The 15,679-nt window shown below is 34.1% G+C and overlaps 3 protein-coding genes across 4 annotated transcripts; all 3 read left to right on the top strand.

The window, feature by feature from the left end:
- Window positions 1–215: 215 nt before the first annotated feature.
- On the top strand, window positions 216–5,076 carry LOC128158898 (uncharacterized). 2 transcript variants are annotated; one of them, XM_052821877.1, is made up of 3 exons: window positions 216–550; window positions 2,502–2,586; window positions 3,005–5,076. In XM_052821877.1, exon 3 carries the CDS (start codon window positions 3,027–3,029, stop codon window positions 4,680–4,682), a length of 1,656 nt encoding a protein of 551 aa, XP_052677837.1. In that variant the 5' UTR covers window positions 216–550; window positions 2,502–2,586; window positions 3,005–3,026; the 3' UTR covers window positions 4,683–5,076. The 2 variants fall into 2 exon arrangements, with proteins under 2 accessions (XP_052677837.1, XP_052677836.1); XM_052821876.1 differs by lacking the exon at window positions 2,502–2,586 and having other exon boundaries at window positions 217–550.
- A 6,386-nt stretch (window positions 5,077–11,462) lies between these two features.
- On the top strand, window positions 11,463–13,034 carry LOC128161135 (piggyBac transposable element-derived protein 4-like). The gene is made up of 3 exons (XM_052824370.1): window positions 11,463–11,635; window positions 12,441–12,976; window positions 13,012–13,034. Exons 1-3 carry the CDS (start codon window positions 11,463–11,465, stop codon window positions 13,032–13,034), a joined length of 732 nt encoding a protein of 243 aa, XP_052680330.1.
- Window position 13,035: 1 nt separating this feature from the next.
- LOC128159237 (uncharacterized) lies at window positions 13,036–13,968 on the top strand. Its single transcript, XM_052822302.1, has 2 exons — window positions 13,036–13,324; window positions 13,832–13,968. Exons 1-2 carry the CDS (start codon window positions 13,036–13,038, stop codon window positions 13,966–13,968), a joined length of 426 nt encoding a protein of 141 aa, XP_052678262.1.
- The last annotated feature ends 1,711 nt before the right edge of the window (window positions 13,969–15,679 follow it).

Below are 15,679 nucleotides of genomic sequence, written 5' to 3'. Positions count from 1 at the left end.
AATATTCATATGTCAAACGTTATGTTGAAATTCATAAGCCAGACTTCATTTCTGTCGGCTAGTACATGTTTATCATGATACTCATTAACTTTTTACAATTTAATTAAGATGAATAAGATTATCTTAACTGTCCTTTAACAATTAACTACATGTAGCACAAAGTATCATGCACGGATCCGGGGGGGGGGGGAGGGTTTCGAGGGGTAAATTTTGACAAGCGCTTAACGCCTGTTTCATACAGGAGGTGTTCTATTGTGTATAGAAAATACACCTCCTGTCTAAAACAGGCGCCTGTGTATATTTTCGGTAATTTCACTGTGTATAAATAAGAAATGAAAAAAAAACGAAAAGAGGGGATGTTTCGGACCCCCATCCCCACCCCGATCAGCGCATGATGTATTGAATCTCGTTTTGGGGTTACCCGGAAGTTTTCTTTAAACCAATCACGTGATTTTTACAGGCTGCCAGGGAGAACCATCAACAAGGAAGTGTAAACAAATGGTAAACATTAAAGATATGTCGCCATTTTGAGTTAAAGGCCTTTATAAAGGTGCGTATATCGTTAAATGGGTTAATTATTGTCAGCTGTTATTTTCTGATTGTTGAAAATTTAAATCTAATGCTTATAATCTTTAATTTGTTTCCATTGAGTATAAATGTTCTATATCAATGAATATTGCTGAAATGTATCAGCTTACTTTAATAGTAAATTAATGAAGAAAATATGAACAGATTTTTGTTTGAATAACAAAAATGGACAAAAACAGCAACCTGTAGCATTTTTTAGGTCACCTGAGTCACTTAGGTGACCAATTGCAAATGGTCTTCATTCGTCGTCATATGGTGTGCGTCGTCCGTCGTGCCTGCATGACACTGTCTGCATTAAATTAACAATAAATTAACAAAATGCATGGTTACTCATGAACTCCTCTGCCTAAATTGTGTAGCTCGTGGCCCCTGGGTCAGAGGTTCAACCCGTAGGTGGGGGGGGGGGGGGGGCGGCAATATGGCCAGATAGAGTTAATGCATATTGTGTTTTAAATTCTTCTTCTCTACTCTCACACATCTGTATGAAAAACTGACTTAGTAATTATGTTAACAGGATGTTCTCTACTAAAATTATAAATTTCATGTCCCCTGGAGTATGGGTTTTGACTGTAGGGCCTAAGTGGATGTTTATTGTAAATGCATATAATGTTTAAAAAATATTTTCTCTACTCCCACTCACCTGTAAGGAAAACTGAGTAAAGAATTTTTTAGACCAGGAAGCCCACTATGAAAATCATAAATTTCATGTCCCCTGAGGTAGGGGTTCTGACTCTAGAGCAGGGCCAAAATAGTCATAAAGTGTTCAAGCATTTAAATGTTTAAGAAGTCTTCTTTACTTCTGCTGATACTGAATAAAAGCTGACTGCATTATTATAAAGAAGGAAAAAAGCCATCTATCATTTTTTTTTTAATTTCATGTCTCCAAGTGAAGGGATTTGCATCTAGGGCGGGGCCAAAACATTCATCTAGTGTATAGGGTAGAGGTTCTTAATGCAGGGTGTGGCCAAAATGGTCAATTAGTGTTAATATTTATAATGTTTAAAAAAACATCTGCTGACACAAAATAAAAACTGACTGCATATTTAGGAAAAAAACTTTAAGCTGTCATCTTTAATGATATATCATGTCACCTACATATACATGTAAGGCAAGGGTTACGGCTGAGGTGGGGTTATAAATGTGTCTTATTATTTTATGCTGCTCAGGAAATTCTATGAAAGAGATAAGCAAATTCACATATTTAAAAAAGAGAAAGAATGAAGCTGTCTATCAAAGTTAAGACATTGTAAAACCATTTGGAAAGAGTTCAGTTTATCTATGAAAACATATGCACATAAAACATATCTTGAAAGTTAACAAAAATGGGGAAATTATTTTATATCAGAATCTTGCATCTTTTCAATATCAGGTCATGCACTCTATTATGATTTTAACTTTTTGCAAAAGTTATAGGTTTCATGGTCCTTTTTGAAAAATTTCAGGTAGGGAGGTGGTCTGTACAATATTATAAATTTCCTACTCCAGAATTAAACTTCACTAAATACATATATGAGACTTAAACGAGTTTGTATGTGGTACTCATGGAGGTTACCGTCAAGGCCTATTGGCCTCTTGTTTATTAAAATAAAATCTGAACTGTAAGGGAATGGAATATTTATTAGTAACTACTAATGAAAACTGTATTTAAAAATGTATACAAAAATATATCTTTTTTTAAATATGCTACTATTTAGAATTAATATAATGAAATATTGTAACAAAATTTACAACAATTAAAGTATAAAAAAAAACGCAAACAAATATATGTGTACAATATATTTTAATAGTAAAGATTGTTTGAATTTATTTGATGCAGTAGTAAGTTTTAAAAGCAATTATCTATTATGAGACTTTTATGAAGACAAAATTAATGCACTTTTTAGGACTCATATTCATATATTTACATTTTCCAGTGTCTTTGCCTGTGATAAAACTACGTATCGATTTTGTACTATATAACCCATAATACAAATGACGCCAAATAGAGGCGCCAGCAGGGTTTGCTTATTCATATTCAAATATATAATCGTATGATGGCTTAAAATTATATAAATATAAGTAATAAGGAATCATTCTTTGAATATTATGAAATAATTTCGGTCGGTCTATCATAAAGCCCTTCGGGCTTTATTGGATTTGATCACGCCCCGACCGAAATTATCACCTTATAATACTCAAAGAATGATTCCTTATTCCTTATATAAATTTGTCTTTCAATAATGAAGTTAAGTTTCAAAAGAGATTCAGTGCTTCAAATTTCTAAATTTTGAATAAAATGATAATGCAATTGTCCTTAAACAATGGTGTTGTTATTTGAAGCAAGATGATAGAAAATATCTGTTAAGAACTCATCTCACTTATTACATGTAATTTTTATTGTTTATATAATTAAACCAATTTTTGTTTTATTTTTCAGAACACGAATATAGAGTCTGACCATGGACCCTGAGTACAACCTTCAGGATGTGTTACGTTGTCATCTCTGTGAGACCCCGGGCCCCCCTATGTACTGTGTCATTTGTAACAAATATCTGTGTAAAGCCTGTGAGGGGGACCATTTATCTGATCAATCCAAAGAACACAAAGTGGTACCATTTAAAAAGAGGGGATATACTCCAAAGTGTCAAAAACATCCCTCAGAAATATGTGAACGTTACTGTAAACAATGTGACATTCCTATTTGTACAACATGTGCTTCCTCTGAAGAACACAATGGCCATCAATTTATTGAAATAACTAAAACCATGGACAAGAAGAAAGAAATAATTCAAAAAGATTTACAACAACTAGAGAAATCCATTTATCTTAAATACAAACAGATTGCATCCATTAACCAAGTCCAAAAATCTGCTCTGAATGAAAACTCCCAGAAATTAACAACAGAAATCGACAAACATGGAGAAGACTTGCACAGAGAAATAAACACCATTATCAGAAACATGAAATCTAACATGGAGGAAACGGACACCAAACACCTGGCTGTCTTAGACAAACAGGAAGATGAAATTAAACACACCATTTCTGAAATCACACAGACCATTACTGAACTAAAGACGTTACTGGACTCCAATGATGTCAGCCGTGTCTCTGCCTACAAATCCAGGAATGATGAATTCAGAAGATGGCCTCCTAAACTCACAGTGTCCTTACCAAGTTTTACCCCTCAGAAGATCAACAAAGAACAGCTTTATCAACAGTTTGGTTCTCTGTCAGCGTCATCTATCAAAACAGAAGAACATGGCTACACCATGGAATCTCCCGGTGCTGAGTCCTCTCCCCCGGACAGACCGCTCATTGATGTACCACGGATCATCACACAGATAGACCCCAAGTATAGAGAATTTAATCCATTACGCAGTGTGTCCTGTCTGAGTGATGAGGAGATGTGGACGTGTGGTGACAACATCATGAGACTGTACAACCTCCGTGGGGAACTAGTGAAGTCAGTCCAAACCAAGTCAGGGAACGAACCATATGACATAGCAGTGACAAGGAGTGGGGATCTAGTTTATACTGATTACGATGATAGAACTGTGAACATAGTGAAGAATACACAGATACAGACAGTGATCAGACTACAGGGGTGGGGACCTCTCAATGTCTGTAGTACCTCCTCTGATGACCTCCTGGTTGTCATGAACAGTGATGATGATAAACAAACAAAAGTTGTGTGTTACTCTGGCTCCACAGAGAAACAAAGTATTCAGTACGACGACAAAGGACAACCTCTCTATTCATCTGGTGGATACATCAGTGAGAACAGGAACCTAGATATCTGTGTGTCAGACAATGGAGCCGGTGCAGTAGTGGTGGTCAATCAGGCCGGGAAACTCCGGTTTACCTACACTGGTCCTCCCTCTACTACCAAGGGACCATTCTATCCATTCGGCATCACAACAGACAGCCAGGGTCGCATCCTGACAGCAGACACTAACAACGACCGTATCCACATCCTGGATCAGGACGGACAGTTCCTCCGCTACATTGACAACTGTCATTTACAGAATCCATACGGTTTATGTGTGGACACCAGAGACAACCTCTTTGTGACTGAGGTATTCACAGGTAAAGTGAAGAAAATACAATATGTGTAGAACATTACACAGCAGTGTAACATTGTTTATATGTATTACATGTTGACTAACTGACTGTATATATTATACTTGTTTGTGTATAACAGTTAATTATCTGTATTATATAATTAGTTTATGTTAATAAATAAACACCTTCATATATTCTTTACATACCAACAATACTATTGTTTAGTTTCTCTATGGAAATCGTAACAAGCTCATTGTTTTTGTGCAGTGATTTTAATGGTAAAAAAATGACAGCATAAATATTTTACTTTCCAAACAAACTATTATATATACATGTGTATATATATATATATGCTTGTCATTAAAAGTTGAAAAGAATACAATCAAACATTCTGTTTAATGAACATTGTATATCAAGAATGAGAACAAGTGAATGTTTGAAGAAAAACCCATTTAATTTATGTCATTCTGTTGGATGAGTATATCATTGTGTATAATAAATGATTTGTATACAATTATGTGATCTTGTTTTAATAATTTCATTACCTAATCAAAGGGATTTTGGTGTTTTATTACAAATTAAATATTTGCGTTAAATATAAAAAAATAAATTGGATTTTCAGATTTAATTGGATGGAGCAAAATGTCTAAATGTTGGTATTATCAGTTGGAAATTTTAAACTTTGTAACATTTAATTCTAAGACTATTTTGAAGCAATGCTGATTGTTGCATCTGAGATGACCAGGTCCCATCGAAGAAGTGAGCAATCTTCTCAGGTTATGGATCGATGATTTATTTTAGCCATACTCTGTAAGCAGGTTGCCCATTGTTATAGCATGACCCCTGTATATTTCCAGTTCAAAAGGTTGATGGGTCAATAGGTTAATATGTCAGTAAGTGTTCTGTCAAACTATTGTATTTTAAGACTTAAGTCATTGATGTTGGTTAACATTGTGAAGATTAAACATGCTGACAAGTGGATGAGGTCAAAGGTCACAAGAAGTAAGACGAAGGGTGAATAAAATAGCACAATTACTCTTCATTTCAGTGTAAAATGCATGCGCGGATCCAGAATTTTTTTTCCAGAGGAGGTCCGAGTCATATTTTCGGCAAATTTACTACATAAGTAAGAAAATTGAGTTTTTCAGGGGGTACCGACTCTCTCCATCTCTCTCTCTTTATCCGCGCATGAAAAAATACAGAAATGTTAAAATTCACTGTTTAGTGCCAATAAAAAAAAAAACCCAGAGTCAATGTTTTAAAGTTTACGAACTTATTTATTTTTTCTACAAAGGTTCAAATGGGCTACAAATAACATTTCTGATGTATACAGGGTAACTGCAACAGGGATTTGAATGACTTGCGTTATTTTTTCAATCAAAATGAGCCTATACCAACGTATGGGCGGAGATTATAGAATAGTTGGCAATGAGGTTCTAAATAAGATTTTGGCGCAAACAGCAGTCAAGTGTCAATATGTTTGAAGTACTAAGTTAAAAGACTTCAGAAGTCGATGTTTTGCTAGATAAAAGAATTTAGATATGTTATGGTATCAGGCACATAACATCGCTTTTCAATTTGAAGGGGACCAAGACTTGGAAAAAAAAACACAGAAAACTCCGCTAATTTTAATCCGCAGGGTTCGGGGGGGGGGGGGGGGGGGGGTGAGGGCTTTATTACAGGATGTAACTACGACCTTCTTGAACTGTTATAATGCTTTTCAATATAATTTCTATATTTTCTTACAGTGATAGAAAAGTAGAGACACAAGTTTATTTTTTGAATTATATAAGTAACTCTAAGTAATATGTCAGTAGGCAAAATAAGTTTACCCCCTCCCGTAGTTACGTGTCTGATTTTATTTTTCCAGTTTCGTATCTGCGTTCATCGTCCTTTTTCTTAGTGTTTCTGTGCTACATTTGTCTTATGCTAATGAATTCAAGATATTGTTATAAAAAACATTTTGGCTAAAATGTTTGATCGGACATAAATAAGTAATATTTGATACAATATTCGCTATTAACCGTTCCAAGGGGGGGGGGGGGTGCGGACTTATTTTGCATTTTAAAATCGTGTCCATTGTTAATATATTTTCACAGTAAACACGAACAAATATATTATCTTATTCTTTAGTATATTATTTTTGTTTCAACAAAACAAAAAACCAAAGTGCTCTGATTAATCAATTTGATAAAACTTTTATTAAAATGTGATAGGAGTTATCTCTCTTTGATCAGTCATGCAAATTAAATTTACGTTTAATGATATAAACTCGCATACATACTTAAATGTAATCTATAATAAAAGGGTGAAAAATTCAACAAGAGCTTCAATAAATGAAAAGTTGTACAAAACTTAATATGATAAATGCAAACCATGTCCACATCTTTCCTCGTTTGATAATTTTAGACAAATACCAGACATTTGCTGGGTAAATTGACTCGAAATACCCCACGTGTTAGACCCTGGGAATTCTTTCCAAACTGCCACCCTTCCTCCATGTACGGAAAAAAAATCATTTAAAAACTAACTTAGTTTATTTCCGAAAGCTGCCTTTTTGGATCTGAATTCGATATTCGACAAATCCAGCATTCAAAAAAGTATTCAACAATTTTAATAGTTTGCAAGGATATTGAGATGACACGTGCGCCCTATATATATGCCAGGATATGCTTTCCTTAATTGCAATTACAAAATATACGAGAGTCAATTTAAAAATAAATGTAGACAATGTTGCTGTCTATTTTATATTTTCCACGACAGGCATGCTCAACACCTTAGTTTATGCAAAAAACATTTATTATATTGTTATCCGAAGAAGAATATTTTGTCGCAACGATGCACGATCAAGTCTAAAACATGACGTCAAGACACACACAGTTTGCCATAATACACCTATGTACCTAATCTGTGTACATGTATTACCCTAGGTATATTGCATTGGCTGATCTAGAGGAGAGGGGAGGGGGTTCCGGGGTTTGAACCCCCCTTTCTCTGGGACATATGATTTTTTTTTCAAAAATGTTGACGCTTACCTAAAGCTGGTTTTTCCTACCTTAAATATTTAATTACTGCCACTATCTTAAATAAGATCGTTTAATGCAATTGCAAATTAAACGCACTTAATTAATTGATTTTCGAAAAAATAAGGGGCGAGGTTTTTAGTAACTTTTCACCAAGTACTGCAATTATAAAGAGGGGCACACATGGTGGGTTTCTCGTCTTACTCAAGCAGCCATTCCCAGCGTTTTCTGCACTGAAAAGAATTGTTTTTAGACTCCAAGACAAATGTTATGCCTCCCATACAAACAAAGAAAAACGCCATGGCCAGTTCCACCAAGGCAAGAGCAAACACCACCAGAAGTGTCAAGCAATTGAGTAGAGGTAGAGGAAGGACCCTAGCTGCCGTCCGTCACACCTCAGTGTAGTCCACGACTGGTACCTTGTTCTTGGAATGAGCGTCCACATTTTTGGCGGAAGCTGATGCAACCCAAGGGGCAATGGCTAAGGATCCGGAGTTGCAAATTAATAAGGATAGTTCAGCGCGTTGAGGAATTGGCTTTGGAATACATGAATCTACACCACCTGAGAATGCTTCCACACAAGATATATTTTTAAAGATTTTTCTCTAAAAATGCTTATGGAAAAAAAAACGCCCCCCCCCCCCCCCCTTGTAACCCCATCCTACTCCCGGTGAACATAATTAAACTGGAATCTACACCACCCGAGAATGCTTCCACACAAGATTGTAAATTGTAAACATTGTAAATTGTGTTTACATATAGGCCTACTGTAAAGGGTCTTTTTAAATAGGGAATATAACATATAAAATTCAAGTGTACGTGGCTTACGTATAGACCTTCATCACCAGAATGGTTGCAGAGAGCTGCATATCTGCAAGAGTTGATGGTTAGTGGTATGCTTAGTTCAGATGACAAACAGGTAACAACAGCTTTAGTCAGCATCATTGCTGGAAAATAAGATTTTAATTGTATATGTATTTATTTTATGCTGAGATTTTTTTTTTACAAGCTTCACTTTTCAGATGATTTTAGGTTCCTGGAATGACGCGGACGCCATTCTTGCACCAGGGGGAGAATGTGGCAGAACCATTATATATAATATATACATGTATATGATAAGTGTATTGTTATTATAATGTATTCTAGTAATTATAATTGTACATCCAGTCTGCAAAACTCGGGAGAAACGTGCAGAAACTCATATATTAGTTATGAAATATATAAGACAACTGTCAATTATAGAAACATATTTTTTATTCATCTGAAATACTATATAGTATCTTAAATTTATGTTCCATCATTTTTCATTTGTTGTATTGTTATTTCTATTTGAATTGTATAATTATTCGATTTCGTCTTTTTGTTTGTATTGCAAACATAGTATCTTTAAACAAGTACAACTTCCGATACGAATCCCTTCGACTAGTGCAAAAATGTGCACAACTGTACTAATGTAGTTTCTATAAAAGCGTCATTGATGACGTCAATTTTGACGTTTATAGTCAAATACCTCTGTTTACACACTATTGAACTTGACGATGTACAATAGAAATGAATGACCAATATATTTGACGTAAAACCGTCTAAGTAAGAAGAATTACATGTCCAAGTGGGTGTATAAACTGACACAACACCATGTCAAATTTTCTTTAAATTCTAGCAAAATAGATAATAAGAAAAAAGTTATGCTCAAATATTCTGAATTTTAACCACTTCTGTGCCACAGGGCCGATTTTGGGCCGATCACACAGTTGCGTAGAGTGCCACGGGGCCGATTTTGGGCCGATTTGAACTTGACACTTTTTCCATATGATTTATCCATTCTATGTCAATAATTATAAAAGCATAGTATGTGAGACTGAATAATAAAATAGCATTTTATAATTTGTCGACATATTGACTGAATAATATATGACGTAATTTTTTTTTTTAGAATTAAAAATACAATCTAAACCACATATGTGCCATATATGCTAGCCGTTATTTGTTGGCAAGTTGTATTTTTTTGCTGCAAGACATTGCGCGGAAAGGCACATTTTGTAAAGATTTCATGTATTATTGTACATGTATCGGGATTTATATTTATCTGTACATAATTTTGTTCCGTATATATTTGTTTCTCACTCTTGAAAATCAATCACCAGAAGATGATTATTCTGTCCGAAAGTAAATGAAAAATACGTCTCAATAACCGTTCTGATTCAAAATTCATTTTTTTAATTCCATATATTCCTTGTAAATGTTACAATAATGAATAAATTCGACATTTCACCTCAATAACTGTAAGCAATAAAAAAATGACTGCTAAGTATATACGCGCCGATTTATTATAACGTCATTTTACGTAAATGACGTCATAATAACACGTGCGTTCTGCTATACGCTGTGCAAGATGGCTGGCGTTTGGTTCCGTGTAATGCCACCTGAACCAGTGCAAAATAAACCGTTTTCCGGTAATCCAGGGCCTAAGAATATGCCACCGCGGAATGCATCTCCTCTGCAGTATTTCCTGTTGTTTTTCAACCTAAACCTCATCAGAGAAGTTGTGCGACAAACAAATAGGTATTGTATTCTATAGTTGTTGTGAATGTTGTTATACCGCATTATGAATATATATAGATAATATTTTGATATAGCGTTAAAAGGGACTTAGACACGATTTGACTTAAAATTTTCAAATTTTATTTTTCCATTTTCAATGTTTATAATGATAGATATAGATGTTTATAATGCTATGTCAAAATTTGGAAGTCAAATATCAAGTTATAAGCAAGATACAGAGTTCATAATTCTTTGTTTTGTAAACAAAGCTTGAATATTGTCATTTTATACATATGTGTTGTATTGGTGTAAGTTTCAATCAAATTTAACTTTCTTCTGTTGATAATAGTATTTATAAAGATATTGGATTAGTTTAAATTGTTTTTTACATGTCATTTTGTCTAAAAAATGGTAATTCTCTACAATACATTTTTTGTAAACAACTAGTATAAGACTCGAGCTTTGTTTACATAACAATCAACTCTTACCTCTGTATCTCGCTTATAACTTGACTTTAATATTCAATATTTTGGTCAATCATTTAAAATGCACCAGTAAACCATTTTATGCATAAAAAATAAAAATAAAATGTTTGATCTCAAATCGTGTCTAAGTCCCTTAAAGTGAATGTTTGTTTAGGGTTTTTTTCTTCAAATAATTACATTTCGCTAAAATTTAACAGAAGCAACCTTAGTAACAAGACGGGAGGAAATAGTATATAAAGTTAATTGAATAATTAATACTGTGACAAAATTATTTAGCTACATGTACGAACACCTTTCTCAGAATTGCGTTGAAGTTCTTAGAAATACATTACTATAGATATAATATGAGGGATTTCTAGTTTTTAGCAATGGTAGTTTACAAGCCTTGATTTGAACATGTGCTTTGCTCGTTGAAAAAATATTGAATGCTTTCAAAATATGCTTTTGTGATTAAAAATCGTGTATACAATATGGAAACATCATTCTTGAAATTCCTTTTATTATATCTACAAGAACATGCCACACTTTCACATCTACATGCATATGTGCCTAAAACAAATGCGAATTTATTTCACACAACATTACTTTGAATATCATAATCTACTTTGATTTATTGTAACATATTATTCTCAAAGGATTCTCTTGGTAGTTTATATACATTAATTTTTTAAGGTACGCTCGGACTCACATTAGAAAAACTTTTCTCTCTCGATTTTCGAGAGCAAGAAAATGGGTTCCTCTGACGATAAATGAAATGAAAGGATTTCTCGCTGTGATTTTGAACATGGGTATTGTGAGGAAGCCAACAATACCTGAATATTGGAATAAGAGTCACGACAGCCAGTTAAGCCGTTGGTTTATGAAAATGTTCTCACGAAACCGGTTTCAACTCATATTGAAGTTTTTCCACCTCGTGGACAACAACAAAATTCCGAACCGTAACAGTCCAAATTACAGGTGAATTGACCCCTTAGCTCTCCCAATTTATGTTTAAGGTGGAATAACATGCCTGTAAAAGGTCACTCAAATTAACAGTAAATTATTTGGTTATGAAAGATATAATGATAAATAAACTGTACATATGTCAAATAAGCAAAACATTTGCAGTTTGGGGATAAAAAAACGAATATCTAAATAAAATTAATTCAGTAAGTAACAACTAAAGTCCCTGCGGGATTCGAACTCGGGCTTCACGGTTCACAAGCCCGACACTTTATTCACTCGTTTACTTATTTTATTTACGTATTTACTCATGGAATAAGTTACATGTATCCGTCTATAAAATTTTGTATAGCAAGCGAATTATCGTTTCGATCAGAGGTCAGCCATTTTCTTAATTACCTACTTTTTATGATTATTCAAAATTTTGATTTAAAAAGTGTGAATAAAAACAATAAAACGCGGGCTAAAACGCGATCATTGCAGAAATAATTCACATAACTTACGTATTTTACTGCAATGTCACTACCTTTGTACCCATATAACTCACCAAAAAAAAAAAGAATTATGTTATTTAAATGAGACACGTTACCATAAGGTATTGGTAAAAAGGGGTGGGGTTGGGGGCTATAGCAAGAATCAAGCAATATAACGACTAATACATGTACCCACTGGGATATATGCGATGTCAAAATATGTATAATTATGTTAATAATGCTTTATATAAAAACCTAGATAAATATATTTCAATTAAATTCTTCAAGAAATGTTTCAATTCTTAAAAATCAGTCTCATTATTTTGTTTGACTTTTAAACTTTACAGACCCGACAGTAAAATTCGCCCCTTGATTGACCATTTCAACCGTGTCGCCACCTATTTCTACACGCCCGACCGGAACATATGTGTGGACGAATCATTGATTGGTACAAGAGGTCGCACAGCAATGCTCCAATACATCCCGTCAAAAGCAGCAAAATTTGGAGTGAAATTCTGGGTATTAGCTGAAAGTACAACTGGATATGTTGCACATTTGAAATGCTATCTAGGTAAAAAGTTTACTCCCACATCCAATCTTTTACAAGGAACAGAAGTAGTCCTGCAACTCCTAAAAAACTGCAACTTACTCCAGAAAGGTTATCATGTTGTCTGTGACAGTTTTTTTTGCAGTTTTGACCTCGCAAGGAAATTAATAGACGTGAACACGTATTTGACAGGAACCTTAAGATCTAACCGAAAAATGCCTTTAACAATCAGAAACGCCCATGTTGGACCTGGTGAAAGTGTGTATGTAAGACAAGGTGAAATTTTGGCAGCAGCGTACAGGGGGAGGGAGAGTAAAAAACCAGTTAGAATGATCAGTACTTTTATTAATGCAGCAAACTCAAATGGAAAGCCAAAAATAATACAACATTATAACATGAATATGGGGGGAGTGGATGGGGCAGATATGATGCTACACTTTTATAATGATAATCGCAAATCTACTAAAGTCTGGAAAAAACTTGCCATTAATATCATTCATCGAATGTGCAGTAACGCCTACATCCTGTACAGAAAGAACACATCAGATGCACCAGTGAAATCCCGTCTGAGATTTATACAAGAGGTGATTGAGGCCCTAAGTAGTGAGTACCTGGTCGGCAGGGACCAGCCCGTCAGAGGCGTGAGGCAAACGAGACGGGACGTTACAATCAACCATATCCAAGGTTAATAAACCACAATTTAGTCTTCTTTAGTCTTTATTATGTTGATCTGATAAAACTTTTTTACACCTACATCCAATAGAAATGTTAAAAACCGAAGTTGAATTTTTTAAAATGGCCCGCATTCATGATATTGCTTTGATTAAAACAAAACTTAAGGTAGACATGTGGTCTGTGATATGAGAAAAGGTTTCCCCCTCAATCTGATTTTTATAAAAATAGATATTGGTCTGCTCGATCTATGCAGCGGTGATTTTCGTACATGTATTTTTATCTTATATTATACACTCTTCATACCACATATACAGTAACACGTATAGATTTTCCGACAAACATAAAAAATTAACAAATCAGATGAATGAGAGAGAGAGAGAGAGAGAGAGAGAGAGAGAGAGAGAGAGAGAGAGAGAGAGAAGAATACAATAAGGAAATTGATAAAATGACTGACGATGTGAAAACTATTTATTATATTTCATTTATCAAATTTTATTTATCATTTTTATTTACTAGGCAGAAAAGAAAAGGACTGTGTCGCTTGCTCTGACAGAGCCACAGGGCAAAGGCGGCGATCAAGAACGCAATGCACGAGATGTTTAAAAGGCCTCCACTTTGCCTGTTTAAAAAAGCATTTGTGTGTGGAGGAATAGTGTGCAGCGATTAATTGAAAATAAATTTTTTGAATGCAAAATAGAACATTAATTCTTTTGTGAACACAATTTGTGAATTTACAATGTGTAATTGATGCGCAATTTTCACGTTTAAAGTTTATTTGGTCTACTTTTTAACAGCTGATTTAATTTGTAAATAAGTTTGATTAAGAAGGGCGGTGCTTGTCCACCCTTTGATGGCGAATTTTCATTTTTAATTTTGTGTTATAACGCTACATACTAGACACAAAGCAAGAGTGTATTTGGTAAATTATAAAATCATTGACTAAGATGATTGGCATGATGTTAATATGTTATAAAATATCAGCTTTACCCATATTTTTTTTCTTTTATAGGTGCATTAAACGGTTTAGAAAATAAACCGGAAAAATTGCAATATAATTGCAACGAAAATTGCAATCCCTTCCATATTGTACATTTATTTGTAAATGCACAAAAGGGGGTGTATTTAATTTGGGGAATAGAAAACTTGTAAATCCACATCTTTACCACACTGTAAAAGTTCACTACCAACTTACAAATCAAAGTTTTAATTATATTTCGTGTATCAAATGAGAGCTAAATTATATAAAATGGGAGAATACAAGACATATAATTTCAGCTGACGTTTCCGTAGAATATCCATCTCAAAGCAGGTGCGCATTACGCAACGAACGCGAAATTAAACCCGCGAATAACGTCATAACTCTTTTAAAAACGTCATATACCAGTGACGTTACATATTTGGCAATTCAAACATTTACGTTGGCAGCGAAATAAATGCCATAATTATCCTTTTTTGTGAGAAATTAGTATCATATCAGTTATTGCAAATTATTGTCACAAATGGTCCGCAATAAACATGGCCGGAAAGTAAAAATGGGGGAAAATCCACTATATAGTAGGTTTTCCGTGGGGGAAATCTGGCTATAAAAAGGGGGAAAGCCCACTATATAGTCAGCTTTCCGTGGGGGAAAAACTGCTATATAGACATTTTTCCGGGGGGAAGAACTGCTATATAGCCATTTTTCCGGAGGGAAAGATGGCTAGGGGGAAAAGGCACTATATAACACCGGTAGACAATTAATGAAGTAAAGAAAATTGACGTTCCATTTTTTAAAAAGTTTTATCAACAGATCGTACACATCATGTTTATATCAGTACCATGTAAATGATAGATCATAGAGGAATTAATATATATGCATGATATAAAAAAATGTTTGCAAATTTACAATTTAGCAAATTCAAATATAGGTACAACTTTCTATACATTGTATTTCTATTTTCAAGATTGCCGAAAATCGTACACAATCTTGAAAAGTAAAAAAGTCTTAACATTGGACAATTTTAGTGTAATGAATATAGTATATTGGAAGGCTGGTTCATAAATGAAGAGCAGTTTACCGAAATTGTCTTTAATCATAAGTACATTGTCAAGTGTATATATACCCTCTGTGAATTCAGGAGCAAGCTTTTGTATGATCGTAGAGTCCGATTCATTTTGCGGATATTTGCAGTTGCTGTAAATACACTGAAACAAATCCAAGATAGATACACTTCTGTATAAAAGACGACATTCTACTGGAAGGCAGTGCAGATCAACAACCATTGGAATAACAAGATGTCCTTATTTCTATGTAACAAGTCAACGTGCAGTTTCTTCTTCTAAAGAATTGAAGACAGTTGGATCATCTTTAGAAATAAGAAAAAA

Source organism: Crassostrea angulata, chromosome 8, assembly GCF_025612915.1.
Source record: "Crassostrea angulata isolate pt1a10 chromosome 8, ASM2561291v2, whole genome shotgun sequence".
NCBI classification, from domain to species: Eukaryota; Metazoa; Mollusca; class Bivalvia; order Ostreida; family Ostreidae; genus Magallana; species Magallana angulata.
Note: the sequence above shows the minus strand (reverse complement) of the source record. Positions and strands in the feature narration are given on the sequence as shown.

What these genes read in the sequence shown, in the direction of transcription:
- LOC128158898 (XM_052821877.1), top strand. Translation starts at nt 3,027, where the DNA reads ATGGACCCTGAGTACAACCTTCAGGATGTGTTACGTTGTCATCTCTGT.
- LOC128159237 (XM_052822302.1), top strand. Translation starts at nt 13,036, where the DNA reads ATGAATATGGGGGGAGTGGATGGGGCAGATATGATGCTACACTTTTAT. An exon ending in TACAATCAACCATATCCAAG is followed by an intron (nt 13,325 to 13,831) that starts GTTAATAAACCA and finishes TTTATTTACTAG; the next exon opens with GCAGAAAAGAAAAGGACTGT.
- LOC128161135 (XM_052824370.1), top strand. Translation starts at nt 11,463, where the DNA reads ATGGGTATTGTGAGGAAGCCAACAATACCTGAATATTGGAATAAGAGT. An exon ending in CGTAACAGTCCAAATTACAG is followed by an intron (nt 11,636 to 12,440) that starts GTGAATTGACCC and finishes TAAACTTTACAG; the next exon opens with ACCCGACAGTAAAATTCGCC. An exon ending in AAAACCAGTTAGAATGATCA is followed by an intron (nt 12,977 to 13,011) that starts GTACTTTTATTA and finishes TCAAATGGAAAG; the next exon opens with CCAAAAATAATACAACATTA.